Below are 23,040 nucleotides of genomic sequence, written 5' to 3' on the forward strand. Positions count from 1 at the left end.
AAGAGAATTGAGAGATGAAAGGCGGGTGTGATATTAATAGTAATAATAGTGCATATTCTTCAGATGCACCTGCATGAAATCAGAGATGTCCTTGCTCTCTCCCATTGCAGTGTTATCTGCCCTGAAGGATGCCAGGCCGAGGACTGGAAGGTCTGGGGAGACGGTATCTACACAGAGGTAAAACCAGAGTGAAGTCAAGCCTTCATGCTGCTCTCTCACATTGCAGAAGTATAGGCACTCTATGTCACGCTGAAGTAGATACACCCAATAGTATGTCGCTGATACTCAAAGCAGAACTATGCAGAATTTCTCATGTTCCTTACTCTTAGCGCAGAGGTAGACACGCTGCCATGATGCTCAGTGCCAAAGCAGAGGCAGAGTGTGTTATGTTGCTTACTCTTATTGCAAAAGTACACACGCTTGATGTTTTGATGCTCAGAGCACAACTAGATACAACATATGTTATTCTTCTGATTCACAACGCAGAAGTAGACAGACTGTATGCTATGTTGCTTACTCCCATTGTAGCAGAAGGCCTACCTTATGCTGTTTGCTTGCTCTCAGCGGAGCAGCGGGCATTCTTTATGCTGTTGGGATACTCAGATATAGGCCCACTTTAAGTCATATTGCTTACTCATTGCAGAAGTAGTCACACATTATGCCATGTTGCTTACTCTCAGTGCAGAAGTAGTCACACATTATGCCATGTTGCTTACTCTTAGTGTAGAAGTAGTCACACATTATGCCATGTTGCTTACTCTCAGTGTAGATGTAGGCACACTTTAAGCAGTCTGCTTGCCCTTGCTGCAGTCATAGGCACACCTTATGTCATGTCGCTTACTCTCAGTGTAGATGTAGGCACACTTTAAGTCATGTTGCTTACTCCTAGTGTAGAAGTAGTCACATATTATGCCATATTACTTTCAGTGCAGAAGTAGGCCCACTTTATGCAGTCTGCATGCTTTCGGTGCAGTCGTAGGCACACTTTATGCTATGTTGTTTACTCAGCTGTGGGCACACTTGAAATCATGTTCTTCACTCTCCATGGAGAAGTAGGCACACTTTAAATCAGGCACCTTACTATCAGTGAAGAACGTTATGCTATTCTGCATACTCTCAATGCAGAAGACCCACTTCATGAAGTTTGCTTGCTCTTGCTGCAGTAGTAGGCACACCTTATGCTATGTTCCTTGCTCAGATGTAGGTAGACTTGAAGTTGCTTACTCATTGCAGAAGTTGTCACCCATTATGCCATATTGCTTACTCTCGGTCTAGATGTAGGCCCACTATAAGTCACGTTGCTTACTCTCAGTGTAGAAGTAGTCATACATTATGCCATGTTGCTTACTCTCAATACAGAACTGCTCACAGTGAATGATATGATGCACAATGCAGAAGTATCCTTACTCTCAATGCAACTGTAGACACATTGGAGCTCATGTTTGAGTCCCCCGTAATTTGGTGGCAGGGATCCATTACGTGTGCACGTTTACGTACATGCTTGCCACCAACCCTTAGACATTTCCCAGACGGAGTTCAAAATGGCAGGACAAAAAGGTGGCGTGCACACTTGTACGCCACCCTTTTGCACTCCACGGTGCAAAAGAAGTAAACTCTGCCTGCCATGTCCGCATGGCAGGTGGCATTTACAATTGATTCCTTGGATGCAAAAAGCCATCGGACTCCATAGGAATCCCCAGCATTTGGTCGAGCATGAAAATGCTGGAGTATTTGTATGGTGGTGAGGTAGGGAGCAGTGGAAAAGTAAGCTGTCTGCCATACAAATGAAAGAAAATTTGCCGTACCGTAAACAAAATGTGCAAAAGCCTTAGACAAGGTATGGCAAGCTCAAAATGAGCTCCCTTCTGTGTTATAACTCTCTATGCAGAAGTAAAACCACTTTATGTAATGTTTATCTACTTGCTGATTCTTAATTCCTAAGCATACCCACTACAAATGAGAGATACAGAGGAGAAGATATCCACACACAAATCCCCCGTTTCACAATGCACGTCTCCTCTGTTCTCAGAACTCATCCATCTGCCGGGCAGCCATCCATGCCGGGAAGCTCGGTGGCACCGGGGGCCGAGTGACAGTGGAGAAAAGACCAGGAGAGAAAAGTTATGACACAGCCACACATAATGGAGTGACCACTCTGGGCTGTGGAGCCGGCTTTGCATCCTTTGTGCTCAGGTTACCCTCTGATGCCATCACCACCATCCCAGAGGTATATCTTACCAGGATTCGTTTCCTCGACGTTGAGATGCCAAACTTTCAAGTTTCCTCCTCTGTTACAGGTAACTTACTCAGGAACCATTGCAGTCCCTCCTTGAGGGCATGGCATGCACTTGATGTGTGTTTTGGCATCCATCTGAGCACCCCTGCCCAATGATTTGAGGTTGTTAAGTGTTTGCAGATGAGAAGCAGGTCATGCCTATTCACCTGAGTGTGTTATCTTCCCTTCTAGTGCTTGTGAACTGTGGCACCACAGCAAAAGAGCTATCCGACACCACTACTCTGTGAGTACCACTTGTGATGCTCTTATGTTGTAATGAAGTCTAACACCAGTACTCTGTGACTACCACTTATGATCTCATGTTTTGTTGAAATCTGACACTAGTATTTATGATCTTGTGTTGAAATCGTTCAGCATTCCTCCGTGAGTATCACTTATAAACTTGGGTTGTGTTTAAAGAATGAACTGCCTCCCGGCTACCCTTGCACTTGGGTCTGTATCTGTAACCCTACCGTCCCCCTACCTGCACTTTTGGGCACCTGCTGTCTGCACGTACGCTTGCACCTGCCATCTGCTGGTCGAACCTCTTGTTATTGTTTTGATACCATGTACAGCCCTGCCCCCTCCCCTTTCCCCTGGCTCTTTTCCCCTCCCCCTCCTCTGCACTTGTGCTATCCCAATGTAACTTGGCTTAGTAAGATCGCTGTCTCTGTCCTCTCTCTGTTCCCCCTTGCTTGCCTCGTCACGCCTTGCAACACTTGTGATTAGGCGCATTATAAATGCCATATAATATCACTGTTGAGGGGCTCACGGATCCTCACAACTGGGTGCCTAGTAAAACAAGAATCAACGGTGCTGCAAAGCAGCTAGTCCTAGAAGGTTTTGGTAAATAACCTTGTTCGCACCACCTTACAGAAGAAATGATAGTTATCTTACAATTGGAAAAGAGAAATCCATTCCAAAGCCAGGCTCCAATAATCAGGGAAGGCCCAGCCTTCTGTATATGAGTGGCTGCTGTTGGATGAGCGAATGCAGGTTGGCAAGTGAGTGAAGTGTGCCAATTAAATTACCTACAAAGAACCACCTACAAAGAAGGAGCACTTGACTTAACTATAGACAGATCAATGACCAATGTAGGATTTGGCCATGGAAAGCTTGAAGAATACAATTGATACTTTGGCTCAAATAATAGATTGGAGAGGTATGGGTGATACAATCTCACTTGTTCAATCAAGTAATTAGCATATGCTCTACTAAATAAATAAATATACAGGTATAAACAGGGTTAGGCTTTTGTAAAGGCTGGTCTATTTGGCGACACCTTGCAAGTTACTGCTTTTCCCTTGTGTAATTGGCTATTTTTACCATTACATGAACTCTCTTTACTGTCGCGTCTCAAAGAGTAAGGCGGTAAAAAGCCAACAAACCACACAAGGAATTATAAAAGCACATATACTCATAGAGACCTGCGCCAGGTAGATTTAAATCACCAATATTTATTGCAAAAACTCATCACAGTGATGATGACACGGGTTTCGGTATTCGCCTTTTTCAAATCAGGGAATGTAACATTGTATACATTTTCAAAAGAAAAATCTGTGTAGGTACAGTGTGTCAAGCCATAAGTAATATATATACAGGTTTATAGTCATTTGGTCGAAAACAAAAATGTCGAAAGTCATAATGTCGAAAAAAAAATGTCGAAAAAAAAAAAAGTCAAATAATTTTTTCAATACATTTTTTTTCCGAAATGGGGAGTTCCCCTCCAACCCCCCCTTTTTTAAAAAATACTTTACCCATTTTTTATACTTACCAAACCCAAAAAATACATATAAATAAAAAAAATAATATATTCGACTTTTTTTTTCTACATTTCTTCTTCTACATTTTTGTCATTCGACATTTATTTTCCGACATTATGACTGCACACCATATATACACATTCAACCGTGTTCATTAGAACACAATGCAAATACAATTTGTGACAGAAAGTTAGGGGTTGGTGTAGGGGAGCATTGGCGGAAGGTTGGAAAAGGAGAAGATAAGAAAAACAAGAAAAATAGATGTAAGTTGCAATTATTATACAATGCTTGTAAAGACCATATTCCGATCAACCACCCACTCCATTTTAAAAGTGCCTAAGTCTAGTAAACTACCAGGCTCATGATAAGTATTTGGTCACATGGGTAGTAAAACTCTTATTGGAATAATTTTGGTCAATGTGTTGCTGACTGGCTGACCCCAATTTCAAGTCACTCGTGATTCGGGGTACGCAATAGGCGCTCTTCGTGGTATATTTAATGACATTATTCGTGTCCATTGCTGTGTGCAAGAAACAAGCTAATCTTACCATTTGTCTTCTTCTGATATTCGAAAAAGTGTCAATTTCATGGTTTATATCCCTGTGAAGAAATAATATATATGCGCGTATTGTCAGGCGCATAATAGCCTATTTACGCCTTAATATCCATTACAGATCATTTAAAGTATGTTTGTCCACTTGTAAGTGTAATATGCATATTTATCCACACCAGTAGTTTGTCTGCTTGTATGCCGCCAATTTAATAACAATCAAAGTGAACAATTTCACTGTTCCAAATGCTTTAGCACCAGCGCGTATATGGGAATGCGCGCTTTTCAAGTTTCAGTGCGCTCACCCTAAACAGTGTGTGCTTCACTAGACGATCGTACTTGATAATGTACATTTAGAATCTTACCCACTGAACAAGTGGGTTCCATAGTGACAACTATTGCTATAATGGGTTACAGATATTGTTGTTAGTATCAGTCTCTTACCATTGATCGGCATTCTTTTACTCGCATTGGCTTTTCATTAGGCCGCGAGAGAGCCTCGCCATTGAGTTAATGTTGTTTTTTTGGAAACTATGGTAACACTAGGGCATGTGTCCCTTTTCTGTTTCCTTACTGTGAATGAGCCGCCATCTTTTGGGAACCTGTTAATCCGTTTGGGAAATGTCGGTGCCATCTTTAGGGCATGTGTTGCATGCTTAGCTGTAAGGTAAATGTGATAGAGCCCAATAATTGGAATCCACACTATTCGTGCATTTAAATGCCTTTGATGTCAATAGTGTATGATGGCTACATAGATTCCCGGACTACAAAATAGGGGAGTTCAGCGTTCAATTGCTGTCTGTTTGATATATAAACACTTAGCTCTAGTAGGCATGATATGTAATGGTTACACAGTTCATTACAAACTTGTCAGTTCCTTATAACGAATAAACATACTCACTGGGTTATTTTCAAAAAGTACATTACTGATGGAGTTCTGGTTCACAAGAGTAAATCAATTCTCAGTATAAAATCGTATTGTCTGTTCACCGAGTCAGATGCAAACTCCATGGTCCCAAAATTAATCCATTAAACAGAAAGCAGGAAGCAAAACACAAATAGCCAAATTCATACCTGCCTATTATAAAGGTACAAGACATGTTAGCGATAGGGTGTATTTTGGATCCTCTATGGCTAAGACATTTACATTTTTTAATATTATATTATTATTATGTGAATGGAACAGACCACATTTATACAGTCTAACACTGTGGGCCTGACTATTTCATCTTACTTGGCATCTATTCTGGTATCATATTTACAGAAAAGATACCATTTCATTATCTGAGTTAAGACCTGTGAGAGTAGTATTCAATGTACATATAAGCCTTGCTTCCACTTGCCTAAGTGCTTTGTGTTGTCACCACCTCTTCTGCCAAGAACAATTCTTTGAAGTCCAATAAATCTTATTTCAGACTTATTTTTGATTTGATGCGCTGTTTGCCAATGGTGGGCAATGGGAAACTTTAGGTCTTGACTTCCAATTTTGGCCAAATGCTCTCTTATTAGTGTTCTGAGCTCTCTCTTTCTGCTTCCAATATATAGACTTTGACATTTACATATAATGCCATAAACTACATATTTTGACCTGCAGTTTATTCCTTCTTTGATTTCAATTCCTTTTCCATTAATGTCACAGAATGTGTTGGTCTTCTCGTATGCAAAATGGCACATGGTGCATGTACCACATTTCCTAAATCCAATGCACTCCGATTGTAACCACATGCTGTCCATTGTATTAGGTGTATTGGGTAGCAGTGAGGGGCTTAGTTTGTTTCTAAGAGTATTTGCTCTTCTGTATATGATGTTTGGCTTATCATCCACATATTCACTAATGTTCTTGTCTAGTTCCAGTAAATGCCAGTGTATTTTTAGGATCTTGGCGATGACGTGGTGGTTGCTGCTATATCTGGTTATAAAACCGACCTTCTGTTGTTCATGGGAAGGCTGCTTTCTGCTTGTTTCTAGTGTTTGGTCTTGTGTGAGTTTACTACTTCTTTAATGTGCTTCTTTCAGGTATTCGTTTGTGTATCCTCTTTGGTGAAATCTGGTATGCAACAGTCTGCATTCCTTTTTGAATTTGTCTTGTGTATGACAATTACTTCTCGTTCTGATATAGTTGCCCATGGGAATGTTATATATTGTTGGTCTATTGTGACGTTGAACTGGCCTCAGTTTCTTTTCTGAAAGTCCACGTCTCAAGTTTATAACCGTCCACATGAATTGTTAAGTCCAAGAAGTTGACTGTGCTATCATCACATACTGCTGTGAATTGTATTCCATACTTATTGAGGTTGATCCTGTTTGTAAATTCTTGAAATTGTTCTGCTGTTCCTTTCCAAATTAAGAAAACATTGTCAATATATTGTGTCCATAGTATCATCCTATTGCTGAATTCTTCATCTTTGTATACAACTTTATCTTCGAAGAGGCCCATAAATAGATTGGCCAGGGCCGGGGCATATTTGGTGCCCATGGCCACACCTTTTGTCTGCTGATAGAATGTATTATTGAAGATAAATATGTTGTAGTCAAGTGTTGTTTGTATCATCTCTTTTATCATTTGGATTTGTTGATAGAATGACACAGATTCTTCTCTGAAGGAGTAATCTATGATGGCTATTGCCCATTGGTGTTGTATTGATGTATATAGGACTTTGACATCTAAAGTGGCCAGGATGTACTCTTTCTGCCACCTCACCATCTTCCATGTTTTAATCACACTAGTGGTGTCATTCAGATAAGATTGTAATTTACTGGCTCTTGGTTTTAGGATGTTGTCTAAATATTCTGAGATGTTTTCTTTGGCCCACCCAATTCTACTCGGGATGGGACGTTCTTCCAGGATTCTGTCAAACTTCTTGTGTATTTTTGGGAGAAAATACATCGTAGGTATGGTCGGGTTCCTTGATGGTCAAATATCTTTTCTCCTCATCTGTGATAAGTCCTTTTCTATACCAGCCTAAGGTATATTCTTCCAGTTTAACAATGATGTCGGTTTTAGAATTGCTGGTTAGAACTTTGTAGCAGCCTGGTGTTTGTAGGTGATTGTTTGCCATTTCAATGTAATCTGTCCTATTCATTATAACAATGTTGGCGCCCTTGTCAGCCTCTTTGATCACCACGTGTCTGAAGCTAGATTTTGTAGTGCTTTGGGTTCCACGTAAGTCAAATTATTCTTCCTGCCTTTGAATTGCTTGCTGGATTCTTTTCCGGATGTGGCATAAAAGTCTTATGTGACGGCCTTATAGAAAATGTCAATTGCACCCCTTAATGGAAAATTCTTAAAAATTGTCACAGTAAATTATAGAAGCATCTCCTGCATGGAACATTTCAGAATTTTTCATAGATGGCATCATATTTTTGTTTTATTGATTTTAATTGTGTTTTGTACACTTTTTAACATGACGATTTCACGTAGGAAAAAACAATTATTTTCAGACCAAATCTGTAAAAATGGCCTGCTTTCATTTTTATGAATTTGGCATGCAACTAGATCTCGTTAGGATCTAATGAGCACATTTCAGATTATTTCATCAATGGCATCATATATTTTAAAACATGTGTTTTTAATTGCATTTTGAACCCTTTTTAATGGGAATTTTTCCCAAAGGGTAAACATTTTTTTTGTCTCGAATATCTCAAAATCGTATGCTTTGATTTTCAATGTTTTTGGCATGCATCTAGATGTGGTGTCCTAACAGAAACATTTAGAAACTTTGACATTTTCAACTTTTAACATTCTTTTATATTTCACCAGGCGAACAGGCACATTTTTATTTAAAGAAATGTCAATCTCGTATACGTCTCCGATACGTATAGTCAGTCAGTCTTCAATGTTAGCTTTAATATACAAGAGGTGTATTGGGCATGTGCATTTCATATGTGTGTATATCAAACAATGATACGTGACTCATAAGCCAAACACTGATATGCCATATCCTCGCACACTCGACACTTACATGCCAGACAATCTAATGCCACACATCCATACAACACACACTCTTATGCCACCCACAAGACATACCCTCTTGCACTACGCACTCTGACCCTTCGCACACTTACGAAAACGAGATAAGAGTTCCCAACAATGAGGGAACTCCTGTACCCTGCACACTGTCAAAGGCCGAGACAAATCAGCCAAATATTTAATACTATTCACTGAATGAACTTACATTGAGAGCTTTTTCATCTAAAAACATTTACTGAAAGACTTTGTCATTGAAAAAATCATTCACTGAATTTTTCGATGAAAACGTATTTCAGTAAATATTTTCAGATGACAAAGCTCTCGAATGTTTGGGGGTTTCTTAAGGGCATAAAACATGGGTTTGGGGGGGCCAATAACAAAATAAAATAAAAGTCTTAAGGCGCTACCAGTGCTGAACTTGATTGATGACTGCATGCAAGTAATCAGGCGCTGTCCATTTCTGAAATTACTCACTGATGCTGACTTGTGTAGTGTCAGCGAGTAATTTTTGAAGTGGACAGCGCCTGGTTATGCAAGTCATCAGAGTGCATGTTGTACTGATTTTATTTTACATAAAGTGCATTTACCGATTTTACATTTAAAAAAATGAAGTGTTTATATACCAAAGCTCTTTACAGTGAAAGTGTTTCGGTGTATAAACTCGTTTCACTTTATGCATGTAAATTCGGTGAAACAGTTTTTGGTAAAAGAAAATTGGTAAAACATGCCCTCGGTGTATATTTTTTCGAAGTAAAGGCACGTAACCATATTCAATGAACTGCTTAAGTCCTTATTGCATAATGTAGTATATATCACAATGAAATTCTAAAGAAATGCCACGTTATAATATGCATGTTATAAGAAAGGTCTCTACTAATTTTTTTATTTTTTATTATTTGTTTTAGTTGCAGCGCAACTTTTCAAATATTTAATACAAACATACATCAAATCAAACTTCCATATATTATATAAAAAATAATACATAGAAAATAGACACTCTTGTTAGGATACAGAAACGTCGAATCAATAAAAATATATAAAACTCGACCAAACCTAACCAATACTTATTTTACCACAATAACATAAAATCACATAACACCATAAAAAAAAACATAAGGACCACGAGACATGCAGAACAGAAGCTCTATAGTGATTAGACTTATGCATAAGTACAGTCACCATTAATCTCTATCATTGCTCCCTGCACTTATTGCATTTTACATTTCCTTCACTCGTGGTAATATCATTTGTAAAAATTGAACTAGCGCTATCTGTACCCTCACCCGTGTATTTGAAAACCTTTGCCATATTTGATAGCTCTCCATCACGGTGTGAATTGAAAATACATTATCAAAACATCTTGCTTGTACTTTATTTAAAGCACTACATTCCACCAACAGATGTTGTAATGTTTCACTTTGTTGCAGTGATAGGCAATATCTACAATTGTTTTGATCAATTGGCAACAGTTTCCTTTTACAAAGAACCTTGCAAGTGCTCCATGGGTTGAGTCTGGACCTTAAGTAGTCTGACTGAACCTTAGGCGACGGACATTTCACTAAATAGGACGCCATCATTCCATAACGCTTCATTCCAAAAGTTCAGATGTTAAAGTCTTTATATTGGATGCACCTTGTTATATTCCTGGCCCAATCAGCCTGAAAGATTTTAACTTTAGCTCGAACAGGATTCGATAACAACAATTCTACGGATACATCTGCTTCGACCAAGTTATCCATCACATAATTCCGCCATGTCCTAGGGAATACATTTCCAGATTTAAGCGGGCTATAACCTATTACCTCTAGGATGCTTCCATTCTTTAGTCCCAAAAAACATTTGTGGGAAAATGCGCACTGTCTCCACAGTGCCTGGCAGTAGAGGGATAACAATCCAAATTCGTAGCGTATGATCGCTATTGGGACACTATTTGGGAGGGCTTGAATCTGCTTCCAATATGTTGATTCTAGTGCATCCCAATACTGTTGCTTCTCTGGCAGACTTCCTTCCACACCATATAGGGTAATTGGCATCACCTTCATTTTGTAAAAAAGCACAATATGCTTCAAAGAGAATTTCCCAAATTTATTAATTAAGATTCGTGACTGGGAGATTAAGTGCTGAAGTTTGTTCCGGGCAGTTGCCTCATCATCTCTCCTAGTCTGTCTATTCTTAATAACCACCCCAAGATATTTATATAGGGTAGCGCTTACTAATTTGGTGTCCTGAAGCTTCCATGAGAATAAATGAAGATGTCTCATAGCCCCCGAACTGACGGTACAGCTTAATATTTGGGATTTCGTTATGTTAATCTCCAAGTTATTTGCATGCACATAATCTCCCAACCGTAACAACATACGTTGAAGACCTTGCGACGTTTGTGATAATACAACAAGGTCATCCGCATATGACAAATATGGGATTTTCTGGGCTCCTATCCTATGGGCATCACCATTGCAATTCATAAATTCACGACCCAGATATATAATAAAGAAGTTGAATAGAAAAATTGCCAGTGCACATCCCTGTTTTAAACCTCGTTGTGTCAGAATTTCAGGAGATAATTTACCATCTAAGGTGATGTCATTGTCATTGATGTTTTTGAGTGAAACAGAATTATTAGTGACATGAGAGAATGGGGACACTCATACTATTTTAACTTTTGGTACAGCAAAGATCCATCAACTGAGTCGAAAGCGGCTCTAAAGTCGATAAACCCCATATACAAGGGCTGCCTTCTTTCCGCTTGCTGGGCTTGGATCATGTTCAGGGTGATTATGTTAGGCGTAGTTGCAAGGCCCTTTACAAAGCCTGTTTGCAACGCGTCAATTATTTTTTTGCTCTTCACCCATAGCTGTAACTTCTCTAAAATTAGCCGACAGAACAATTTACCAGATACATCGAGAAGTGAGATGGGCCTATAACTATTCGGGTCCTGTCTATCACCCTTTTTGTATATTGGGATTGTAATCACCTGGGTCCATGATCTGGGAAGAGTCTGGGTCGCATTTACGAGCGAAAATATTTTATACAAAATCGAAGTCCATAATTCAGGGTGTTTTTTAAGAGTATGGTTAGAGAGCCCCTTAGGACCCCTAGCCTTTGACTTGCTAGCCGTATTAATGAGAAATAGGATGTCCGACAACTCAAACTTCAGATGAAAAGCCAACGAAAACATTCCTTGCTCCGGTGTCTCACTGGACTTGGCTGGGGCATACAGATGAGTGAAATGAGCCACCCATACGTGCGTTTGAACTGCACTTGCCTGCAAGACGACATGTGGTGCTACAACAGAATAATTAATCTCAGACCACATTTTCGCAATGTTTTTACTAAGTCTCTACTAATAGAAAAATAAAAAATGTAATTAAAATAAAATAGTTTAACTAGAGAATAAGACACCAACTGCATGGCTGCTGTCTGATGTTACAAGAGCTGAACATGAGTAGCTAAACATACGTGATTAGAAATGGATAGGTCATGTCAATTGATACTTAACGTGGATATCGGGATTATAGAGAGGGTCCTGAATCCTAATTCATGAGGTGATTTGATGAATGACTAAAGCCCCAACAGTATGATCCAAATGGTCTGTGGATTGTTTAATCCAGTTCGTCTCTGATGCTTAACAGGCTGATAAGGAGGAGAATATCTACAAGTTTGTGTCTAATGATCTGTCTCTTTAGAGTGCACAGTCTTCCTCACTTCCTGGTAGTGTGTAGCTTAACATACATGAATATTTTGTGTTGAATTTACAATGATGGAACCTTTTGAAACGCATTGAGCCATATTAATTAAAAAAAACCTTTTTGTGCTAAATTACCACTGTATTACAGTTGAGATTCAAAAACATTTTTATTTGATATTGTTAAGGAGCTGGGACTTGCCAACAAGCTTTCTCTGTTGCTGTCTGACGGCTTTGGGACACTTTGCCTTCTCGAATTCTGTCCCTCCCTTCCTTACTGGCCTGTTGGAATGTCTTAAAAATATATTTGTTCGAGTATTTACCCTGTGATTTTTCTTGTCTTTTACTCAAGAGTTTTTGAGCGGGAATTACACTTGTAATCCTTATTTTACAATTCCATGAATTGACACATTTCCTTGAGGGGACTTTTGTTTGATGTGTGGATTTATCAGATGTACACCCCGCTTTTCCCTTTGTCCAAAAGGATTTACGAACATTGTCCTTGTTTTTGACTTTTATGAAATATTTCAAAACTATTTTGTTGATAAGGTGTGTCACAGATGATAAAGTCACATCTTACTTGCCCCTAGGCACAACATATTTTTTGGAGGGTTAGTATCTGTCCAAGTGAAGTTGTAATGAATGTATTTGTTCTTTATAATGGTTCTAGACCACGGATGTTATTTTAAATAACAAAAAACCTTTAACAAAAATAATGAATTTATGTTTTGGAATAAGAAAACCCTCTGTTTTGACCAAATGCTGAAAGCGAGTGAAGAATAAAGTAGTGCTACTACAAATATGTGTGATTCATAGGAAGGGGAAACCAGTTTCCATTTATATATATTAGCACTTGCTGAATCTTCCTCTTTCGAAACTGGTCCCCCAATAGCAAGAAATTGGGGAAGCACCCACTTTTGGCACATGACCTAGAAGGCAGCCAGAGAAACAGATCGTTAGACAGCTGTTGAGGGCGTAGCAATCCAGCCTAGAGCCCCATGTACAGAACAAATCGTTTCAGGTGAGTTTGGGCCATTTCATAATCCAGGCACAGAAGAGAACAGTGGAGGCAAATTTAGCACATGCCCTACCAACTAACGAATGCTCACATTTTGGAACAACTTAAGGGTAAAGTTTAGCAGGCATGACACCTCTGACGCAGCCTGCCTGTGGTCCATTATGCCGCAGATCAATAGCAGGGATGACCCAGTCCACAGCCGTCGCAACAGGGTATTACATTGCACTCCCATTTAGGGGGTGCTACAAGCTTGACTAGAGTCCTTAATAGAGAACAGAACATGACAATCAAGCTTGGCGGGTATGGCCATCTAGAGGTTCCCTAGACACAGAGTACTGCAGATGTTGCATTACGATGCAGGTCATCTAAACCCCCTCCCCAGTTATTCTCAATGGGGCATGTGTGGGGGTGGTAGTGTTGGTTACTAATGCATGTGTTACTGGCGCGTGCAGGCTGCGCCTGGCCAGAATGTTCTAAGGAACAATCACTTAGGTTCTACAACAGTTGGCTGTGCCTCTCTAAATGTCAATCTGATGGCCTGCACCTGCTTACGTGCATCAAATCTGTCTTACTTCCACTTTCTGCAAGTGTGGTTTTTTGGTGTGAAGAGCGGGCTAGTCAAACAAGGCCATGAAGAAGAATCACAGCTTACAAGAGTCCCAAGCATAGACTCAGGAAGGAGTGCAAAGTTGGGTCAAGGATGGTTCTTTTTCACTTGGACTCCTACACTGGCGGCGTGGGGGCGCTGTCATGTGAGGTTTATTAAGGTATGACTTTATGACAGAATGAGAAGGTCTTTAACCAGCTAAATACTCGGAGGCTCAACCAATGTCTCAGTTTTGAAAGGAAAATGTGTATTGCCTAAGAAGGGGACAAGGCCAAACAAGCAGTTCTTCTCATTGGTTTTCTCTCGTTTCAGAGTCTTGTGCCCAGATGGATGTCTGACGCAGGACTTCAAAGTCTGGGGAACAGACATCTATACCGAAGTAAGTGCAACAAATGTAAAAGTTCAAAGACATGAACAGAATGAAAAAGAAGAATCTGGGTTTTAAGAGGCATCTTTTCTTCCCTCGCAGGACTCTTCTGTTTGCCAGGCGGCCATTCATGCTGGGCAAGTCCCCAGGAGCGGTGGAACAGTCACCGTCGAGAAGAGGCCAGGCCAAGGCACCTACCATCAGTCCACCAGAAACGGGGTTACCAGCCATCATTTTGGGAGCTACTCGTCATCCTTTATGCTTGTTGCACCACCTGATATTGGGCAGCCCGCAAGCATCGCAGGAATTACCTTTCCCAGAGCTCAATTCCCTGGAATGGAAATCCCTAGCTTTGAGGCTCATGGCTTTCATATCCCTGGCATTCATGCCCCTGGAACTTATTTACCAGGCTCTGGTTTCCTTAACTCTCTTATTCCAAGTTTTCTTATGCCAGGCTTTCAAAGACCTGGCATTGCCATCCCTGGTTCACACACCTCCAAGATTTATATCCCAGGTTCTCACATCTCCGGATATAATATGCCAAGCAGGGAACACCCCAAAATTAACATTCCCAGTAGTCATGTCCCCGGTGTCCGTTCACCGGGCTTTCATATCCCTGGTACACATGTGCCCAAATTTGAGAGCCCTGTAATTCATATCCCTGGTAAACAAAACCCCAACGAACATGTGCAAGGCACTAATATTGCTGCCATTCCCATTCCTGCCATTCAAATGCCTGGTACATATAAAGCAGGTGTGTCAGTGAGTACCAGCAACAACCACAGCCCTATCCTAACTGAGAAACACATCGTTGACAAACATGAAGCAGGTCTTGAGATACATGGTATGCATATCCCCGGTAAGCAAGCACCAGGTCATGAGATACACGGTGTGCATATCCCCGGTAAACAAGCACCAGGTCTTGAGATACATGGTGTGCATATCCCCAATAAGCAAGCACCAGGTCTTGAGATACATGGCAAGCAAGCACCAGGTCTTGAGATGCATGGTGTGCATAATCCCGCTAAGCAAGCACCAGGTATAGTGATACATGGTGTCCATATCCCCGGTAAGCAAGCACCAGGTCATGAGATACACGGTGTGCATATCCCCGGTAAACAAGCACCAGGTCTTGAGATACATGGTGTGCATATCCCCAATAAGCAAGCACCAGGTCCTGAGATACATGGCAAGCAAGCACCAGGTCTTGAGATGCATGGTGTGCATATCCTCGGTAAGCAAGCACCAGATATTGAGATGCATGGTACGCATATCCCCGGTAAGCAAGCACCAGGTCTTGAAATGCATGGTGCGCATATCCCCGGTAAGCAAGCACCAGGTCTTGAGATACATGGTGCGCATATGCCCGGAAAACAAGCAGCAGGCCTTGAAATACATGGTGTGCACATCCCCGGTAAGCAAGCACCAGCTCTTGATATGCATGGTGTGCATATCCCCGGTAAGCAAGCACCAGGTCTTGAGATGCATGGTGTGCATATCCTTGGTAAGCAAGCACCAGGTCTTGAAATGCATGGTGTGCATATGCACGGGAAGCAAGCACCAGGTCTTGAGATACATGGTGCGCATATGCCCGGGAAGCAAGCACCAGGCCTTGAGATACATGGTGTGCATATCCCCGGTAAGCAAGCAACAGGTCTTGATATACATGGTGTGCATATCCCTGGTAAGCAAGCACCAGGTCTTGAAATGCATGGTGTGCATACGCACGGGAAGCAAGCACCAGGTCTTGAGATACATGGTGTGCATATGCCCGGGAAGCAAGCACCAGGCCTTGAGATACATGGTGTGCATATCCCCGGTAAGCAAGCACCAGGTCTTGAGATACATGGTGTGCATATCCCCGGTAAGCAAGCACCAGGTCTTGAGATACATGGTGCGCATATCCCCGGTAAGCAAGCACCAGGTCTTGAGATACATGGTGCGCATATGCCCGGTAAGCAAGCACCAGGTCTTGAGATACATGGTGCGCATATCCCCGGCAAGCAAGCACCAGGTCTTGAGATACATGGTGCGCATATCCCCGGTAAGCAAGCACCAGGCCTTGAGATACATGGTGCGCATATCCCCGGTAAGCAAGCACCAGGGCTTGAGATACATGGTGCGCATATCCCCGGTAAGCAAGCACCAGGTCATGAGATACATGGTGTGCATATGCACGGGAAGCAAGCACCAGGCCTTGAGATACATGGTGTGCATATCCCCGGTAAGCAAGCACCAGGCCTTGAGATAGATGGTGTGCATATGCACGGGAAGAAAGCACCAGGCCATGAGGTACATGGTGTGCATATCCTCGGTAAGCAAGCACCAGGCCTTGAGATACATGGTGTGCATATCCCCGGTAAGCAAGCACCAGGTCTTGAGATACATGGTGTGCATATCCCCGGTAAGCAAGCACCAGGTCTTGAGATACATGGTGTGCATATTCCCGGTAAGCAAGCACCAGGTCTTGAGATACATGGTGTGCATATGCCCGGGAAGCAAGCACCAGGCCTTGAGATACATGGTGTGCATATCCCCGGTAAGCAAGCACCAGGTCTTGAGATACATGGTGTGCATATCCCCGGTAAGCAAGCACCAGGTCTTGAGATACATGGTGCGCATATCCCCGGTAAGCAAGCACCAGGTCTTGAGATACATGGTGTGCATATGCACGGGAAGCAAGCACCAGGCCTTGAGATACATGGTGTGCATATCCCCGGTAAGCAAGCACCAGGCCTTGAGATAGATGGTGTGCATATGCACGGGAAGCAAGCACCAGGCCATGAGGTACATGGTGTGCATATCCCCGGTAAGCAAGCACCAGGCCTTGAGATACATGGTGTGCATATCCCCGGTAAGCAAGCACCAGGTCTTGAGATACATGGTGTGCATATCCCCGGTAAGCAAGCACCAGGTCTTGAGATACATGGTGTGCATATCCCCGGTAAACAAGCACCAGGTCTTGAGATACATGGTGTGCATATCCCCGGTAAGCAAGCACCAGGTCTTGAGATACATGGTGTGCATATGCCCGGTAAGCAAGCACCAGGTCTTGAGATACATGGTGTGCATATCCCCGGTAAGCAAGCACCAGGTCTTGAGATACATGGTGTGCATATCCCCGGTAAGCAAGCACCAGGCCTTGAGATACATGGTGTGCATATCCCTGGTAAGCAAGCACCAGGTCTTGAGATATATGGTGTGCATATCCCCGGTAAGCAAGCACCAGGTCATGAGATACATGGTGTGCATATGCACGGGAAGCAAGCACCAGGCCTTGAGATACATGGTGTGCATATGCACGGGAAGCAAGCACCAGGCCTTGAGATACATGGTGTGCATATCCCCGGTAAGCAAGCACCAGGCCTTGAGATACATGGTGTACATATCCCCGGTAAGCAAGCACCAGGTCTTGAGATACATGGTGTGCATATCACCGGTAAGCAAGCACCAGGTCTTGAGATACATGGTGTGCATAATCCCGCTAAGCAAGCACCAGGTCTTGAGATACATGGTGTGCATATCTCCGGTAAGCAAGCACCAGGTCTTGAGATACATGGTGTACATATCCCCGGTAAGCAAGCACCAGGTCTTGAGATGCATGGTACGCATATCCCTGGTAAGCAAGCACCAGGTCTTGAGATACATGGTGTGCATATCCCCAGTAAGCAGGCACCAGGTGTTGGGATAAATGGTGCACATATCCCCGGTAAGCAAGCACCAAGTGTTGAGAAACATGGTGTGCATATCCCCGGTAAGCAAGAGTCAGTTCTTGAGATTCATGGTGTGCATATCCCCGGGAAGCAAGCACCAGGCCTTGAAATTCATGGTGTGCATATCCCCAGTAAGCAAGCACCAGGTCTTGAGATACATGGTGTGCATATGCCCGGTAAGCAAGCACCAGGTCTTGAGATACATGGTGTACATATCCCCGGTAAGCAAGCACCAGGTCTTGAGATGCATGGTACGCATATCCCTGGTAAGCAAGCACCAAGTGTTGAGATACATGGTTTGAATTTCCCCGGGAAGCAAGCACCAGGCCTTGAAATTCATGGTGTGCATATCCCCGGTAAGCAAGCACCAGGTCTTGAGATACATGGTGTGCATATGCCCGGTAAGCAAGCACCAAGTGTTGAGATACATGGTGTGCATATCCCCGGTAAGCAAGCACCAGGTCTTGAGGTACCTGGTATGCACATTCCTGAGCAACATCTCTCAGGTGGGGAGAAACCTGGCATTCATATGCATGGCTTTCATATCCCTGGCATTCATTTCCCTGGTACGCATTTTCCTGGTTATGATGTCCTTGCCAATATGAGTCACAGTTTTAACATCTCAGGTATTCACATGCCTGGTTACCATATACCAGGATTTGAGTTACCTGGAATGCATATCCCTGGTAAGCAAATACCAGGTTTTGAGGTACCTGGTGTGCATATCCCTGAGCAACATGTCTCAGGTGAGGGCAAACCTGGCCTTCATATGCATGGCTTTCATATCCCTGGCATTCATTTCCCTGGTACACATATTCCTGGGCTTGAAGTGCTGGCCAATATGAGTCGCAGTTTTAACATTTCGGGTATACACATGCCTGGTTACCATATACCAGGGTTTGTGTTACCTGGAATGCATATCCCTGGCAAGCAAATACCAGGTTTTGAGGTACCTGGTGTGCATATCCCTGGTAAGCAAATACCAGGTTTTGAGGTACCTGGTGTGCATATCCCTGAGCAACATATCTCAGGTGGGGAGAAACCTGGTCTTCACATGCATGGCTTTTATATCCCTGGCATTCATTACCCTGGTACGCATATTCCTGGTTATGATGTCCTTGCCAATATGAGTCACAGTTTTAACATCTCAGGTATTCACATTCCTGGTTACCATATACCAGGATTTGAGTTACCTGGAATGCATATCCCTGGTAGGCAAGTACCAGGTTTTGAGGTACCTGGTGTGCATATCCCTGAGCAACATATCTCAGGTGGGGAGAAACCTGGTCTTCACATGCATGGCTTTTATATCCCTGGCATTCATTACCCTGGTACGCATATTCCTGGTTATGATGTCCTTGCCAATATGAGTCACAGTTTTAACATCTCAGGTATTCACATTCCTGGTTACCATATACCAGGATTTGAGTTACCTGGAATGCATATCCCTGGTAAGCAAGTACCAGGTTTTGAGGTACCTGGTGTGCATATCCCTGAGCAACATGTCTCAGGTGTGGAGAAACCTGGCATGCATATGCATGGCTTTTATATCCCTGGCATTCAGTACCCTGGTATGCATATTCCTGGTTATGATGTCCTTGCCAATATGAGTCGCAGTTTTAACATTTCAGGTATTCACATGCCTGGTTACCATATACCAGGATTTGAGTTACCTGGAATGCATATCCCTGGTAGGCAAGTACCAGGTTTCGAGGTACATGGTGTGCATTTCCCTGAGCAACATGTCTCAGGTGTGGAGAAACCTGGCATGCATATGCATGGCTTTTATATCCCTGGCATTCAGTACCCTGGTATGCATATTCCTGGTTATGATGTCCTTACCAATATGAGTCACAGTTTTAACATTTCAGGTATTCACATGCCTGGTTACCATATACCAGGATTTGAGTTACCTGGAATGCATATCCCTGGTAAGCAAGTACCAGGTTTCGAGGTACCTGGTGTGCATTTCCCTGAGCAACATGTCTCAGGTGTGGAGAAACCTGGCATGCATATGCATGGCTTTTATATCCCTGGCATTCAGTACCCTGGTACGCATATTCCTGGTTTTGATGTCCTTGCCAATATGAGTCACAGTTTTAACATCTCGGGTATTCACATGCCTGGTTACCATATACCAGGATTTGAGTTACCTGGAAAGCATATCCCTGGGAAGCAAGTACCAGGTCTTGAAGTACCTGGTGTGCATATCCCCGAGCAACATGCCCCTGGCATGCATATGGCTGGTGTTCATTTTGCAGGGGCTCATGCCACACGGGAGCATATGGCTGGTGTTCATCTGCCTGGCACACATGGTCTAGGTTCTGAGCACCCTGGCATGCATTTGATGGGTATTCATATATCTGGTTCCCATGAAACAGGTGCTCAGAGCTCTGGTAATCATATATCTGGTTTACATGTCGCAGGTGCTGAGATCTCTGGCAAGCAAATTGCTGGCATTCATATTGCAGGTGCTCATGCCACCAGGGAACATTTGACTGGTGTTCATATTCCTGGTGCACATGGTCAAGGCGCTGAGAGCCACGGCATGCATTTGACGGGTATTCATATATCTGGTTCCCATGCAGCAGGTGCTCAGAACTCTGGTAATCATATATCTGGTTTACATGTCCCAGGTGCTGAGATCTCTGGCAAGCAAATTGCTGGCATGCATATTGCAGGTGCTCATGCCACAGGGGAACATTTGGCTGGTATTCATCTAACTGGTGCACATGGTCAAGGTGCTGAGCACCCTGGCATGCATTTGATGGGTATTCATATGTCTGGGTCCCATGAAACAAGTGCTCAGAGCTCTGGTAATCATATATCTGGTTTACATGTCCCAGGTGCGGAGATTGCTGGCAAGCAAATTGCTGGCATGCATATTGCAGGTGCTCATGCCACAGGGGAACATTTGGCTGGTATTCATCTAACTGGTGCACATGGTCAAGGTGCTGAGCACCCTGGCATGCATTTGATGGGTATTCATATGTCTGGGTCCCATGAAACAAGTGCTCAGAGCTCTGGTAATCATATATCTGGTTTACATGTCCCAGGTGCGGAGATTGCTGGCAAGCAAATTGCTGGCATGCATATTGCAGGTGCTCATGCCACAGGGGAACATTTGGCTGGTGTTCATATTCTTGGTGCACATGGTCAAGGCGCTGAGAGCCACGGCATGCATTTGACGGGTATTCATATGTCTGGGTCCCATGAAGCAGGTGCTCAGAGCTCTGGTAGTCATATATCTGGTTTACATGTCCCAGGTGCTGAGATCTCTGGCCAGCAAATTGCTGGCATGCATATTGCAGGTGCTCATGCCACAGGGGGACATTTGGCTGGCATTCATTTGACTGGTGCACATGGTCTAGGTGCTGAGCACCCTGGCATGCATTTGATGGGTAGTCATATGTCTGGTTCACATGCCACAAGGGCTGAGAGTGCTGTTAATCATATATCCAGGGTGCAGGGTCTGCATGTTGAGATTCCTGGAAGGAATATGGCTGGAATGCAGATATCTGGTTCACATGCCGCAGGTGTCCAGAGCTCTGGCTTTCATATGTCTGGTCCACATGCCACGAGTGCTCACAGCTCTGTCATTCACATGTCAGGTGCCCATGCCCCAGGAGCATAGATGTTTGGCAGTATCTCTTGGACACATAACCAAGATGCTTCGAAATCTACAATTCAAATCCCTAGCATGCATACACCTGGTTGACATAGCCATGTGTTAAATTCCCTGATTGTCATACCCTTGTGATTATATCTCTTGTGTACATATGAGTTCAAACACCTGCCAATAATATCCCTGGACATTTTATACCCAGCATTCATTTTCATGCCATTAAGACCCCTGATGTATGCACATCCCATGTGTGTAGATTCCTGACAGCAAGACCCAAGCATCTCTGCTCAGACCACCCAAAACGTCCTCAAACCTGGACGCCTCTGCCACCAAACCTCCTGTTAGGGTTAAGTTAAGATGTGAGACCGCCAACGTTCATCTTTAAGGCCCAGGAAAATGTTCCTTAGAACTCTACCACTCTACTCACCATACAAATCGCCAGTGTTGCAGAAGACAACTGTAGTGAGACATTTGAGCTGAAGACGTCGCAGATCTTGCATGCCGCAATTCCAAAAGAGACATTCCTCAAAGGGCAACCGCTACCGGAAAACATAAACAATACCTGATTACTCCTTCCAACGCAAACAGTAACTCTACGATTTCTGTAAGAACTAAGAACAACAGTAGTATGGTTTCCTTTAGAGTTGACACCCAGATGTAGTAGTACTTGTGCTTTGAGTCGAACAGCTGAGTGTTTGTTCCGCAAGTTGGAGACACACAAGCTGCCACCAGTACATTTGCAAGTGCCTTACATTTTGTTATATTTAGATAATGGGGGAGTGGAGAGGGACTGAAGAGGGTGATATAGCTATGTGGATACCCGCAGCCTGTGTTTAACAAACTGCTTGTTGATGCTTGGAGAAGCAATTTATACTTTGTGAGGTCTAAGGACATTGCAAGAACACCAGTCATTTGCCCAAAGACGACTGATCAGGAATGAGGAGCAGTATTTTTCTTGCGGACCTGGTTGCCATCTTGAGGTCTATGATTCCATAAGAAACTCTTTCTCACTCTCCAGCAAGAGAATCCGAGGCCTCACCAGACTGCTGATGACCTCAGATCTATGAGGCGACCATGAGCCCAGATTTCAACCTGGTTCTCAACTACATGTGCAACCTTATGTTCTATACCTTTATAATAAACGCTTTTGATTAATGAAACATTGTGTGCTTTTTGATGAATGAACCCTTGTGTGTCTCTGCCCCTGATTTAATGCAACTAAGTACCTGAACAAGATTTGATAGTTGACTTCTTGAAGGGTATCGGTTAGATTGTCAGTGAAAATAAGTCACATTGACCAAATGCAAATCACCATTTGCAAATGTATTCCATCGGTCCATCTGTTCCATATTCCTTCCCTGTTGCGCTCTGTTATCTTGCGTTCTCTCACTCTTTATTCTCTCTGACTCCCAATGTGTTTTTCTGTGTCCTTTCTGCACAACCAATCGTCTTTCTTCTCTGTGGGCC

General features: G+C 42.9%; 1 protein-coding gene across 1 annotated transcript in view; it reads left to right on the forward strand.

The window, feature by feature from the left end:
* Positions 1–22,733, forward strand: part of LOC138536951 (uncharacterized) — a 56,558-nt gene extending 33,825 nt beyond the window's left edge. Inside the window, exons 5-9 of the mRNA XM_069641415.1 lie at positions 111–177; positions 2,030–2,297; positions 2,468–2,519; positions 14,181–14,247; positions 14,338–22,733. Of these exons, the coding sequence (XP_069497516.1) occupies positions 111–177; positions 2,030–2,297; positions 2,468–2,519; positions 14,181–14,247; positions 14,338–21,582 (7,699 nt within the window). The 3' untranslated portion in view covers positions 21,583–22,733. The remainder of the gene's footprint in view (positions 1–110; positions 178–2,029; positions 2,298–2,467; positions 2,520–14,180; positions 14,248–14,337) is intronic.
* Positions 22,734–23,040: the final 307 nt, after the last annotated feature.

The sequence above is a fragment of the Ambystoma mexicanum genome, chromosome 1q (assembly GCF_040938575.1).
Source record: "Ambystoma mexicanum isolate Mex_15411 chromosome 1q, UKY_AmexF1_1, whole genome shotgun sequence".
Taxonomy (NCBI): Eukaryota; Metazoa; Chordata; class Amphibia; order Caudata; family Ambystomatidae; genus Ambystoma; species Ambystoma mexicanum.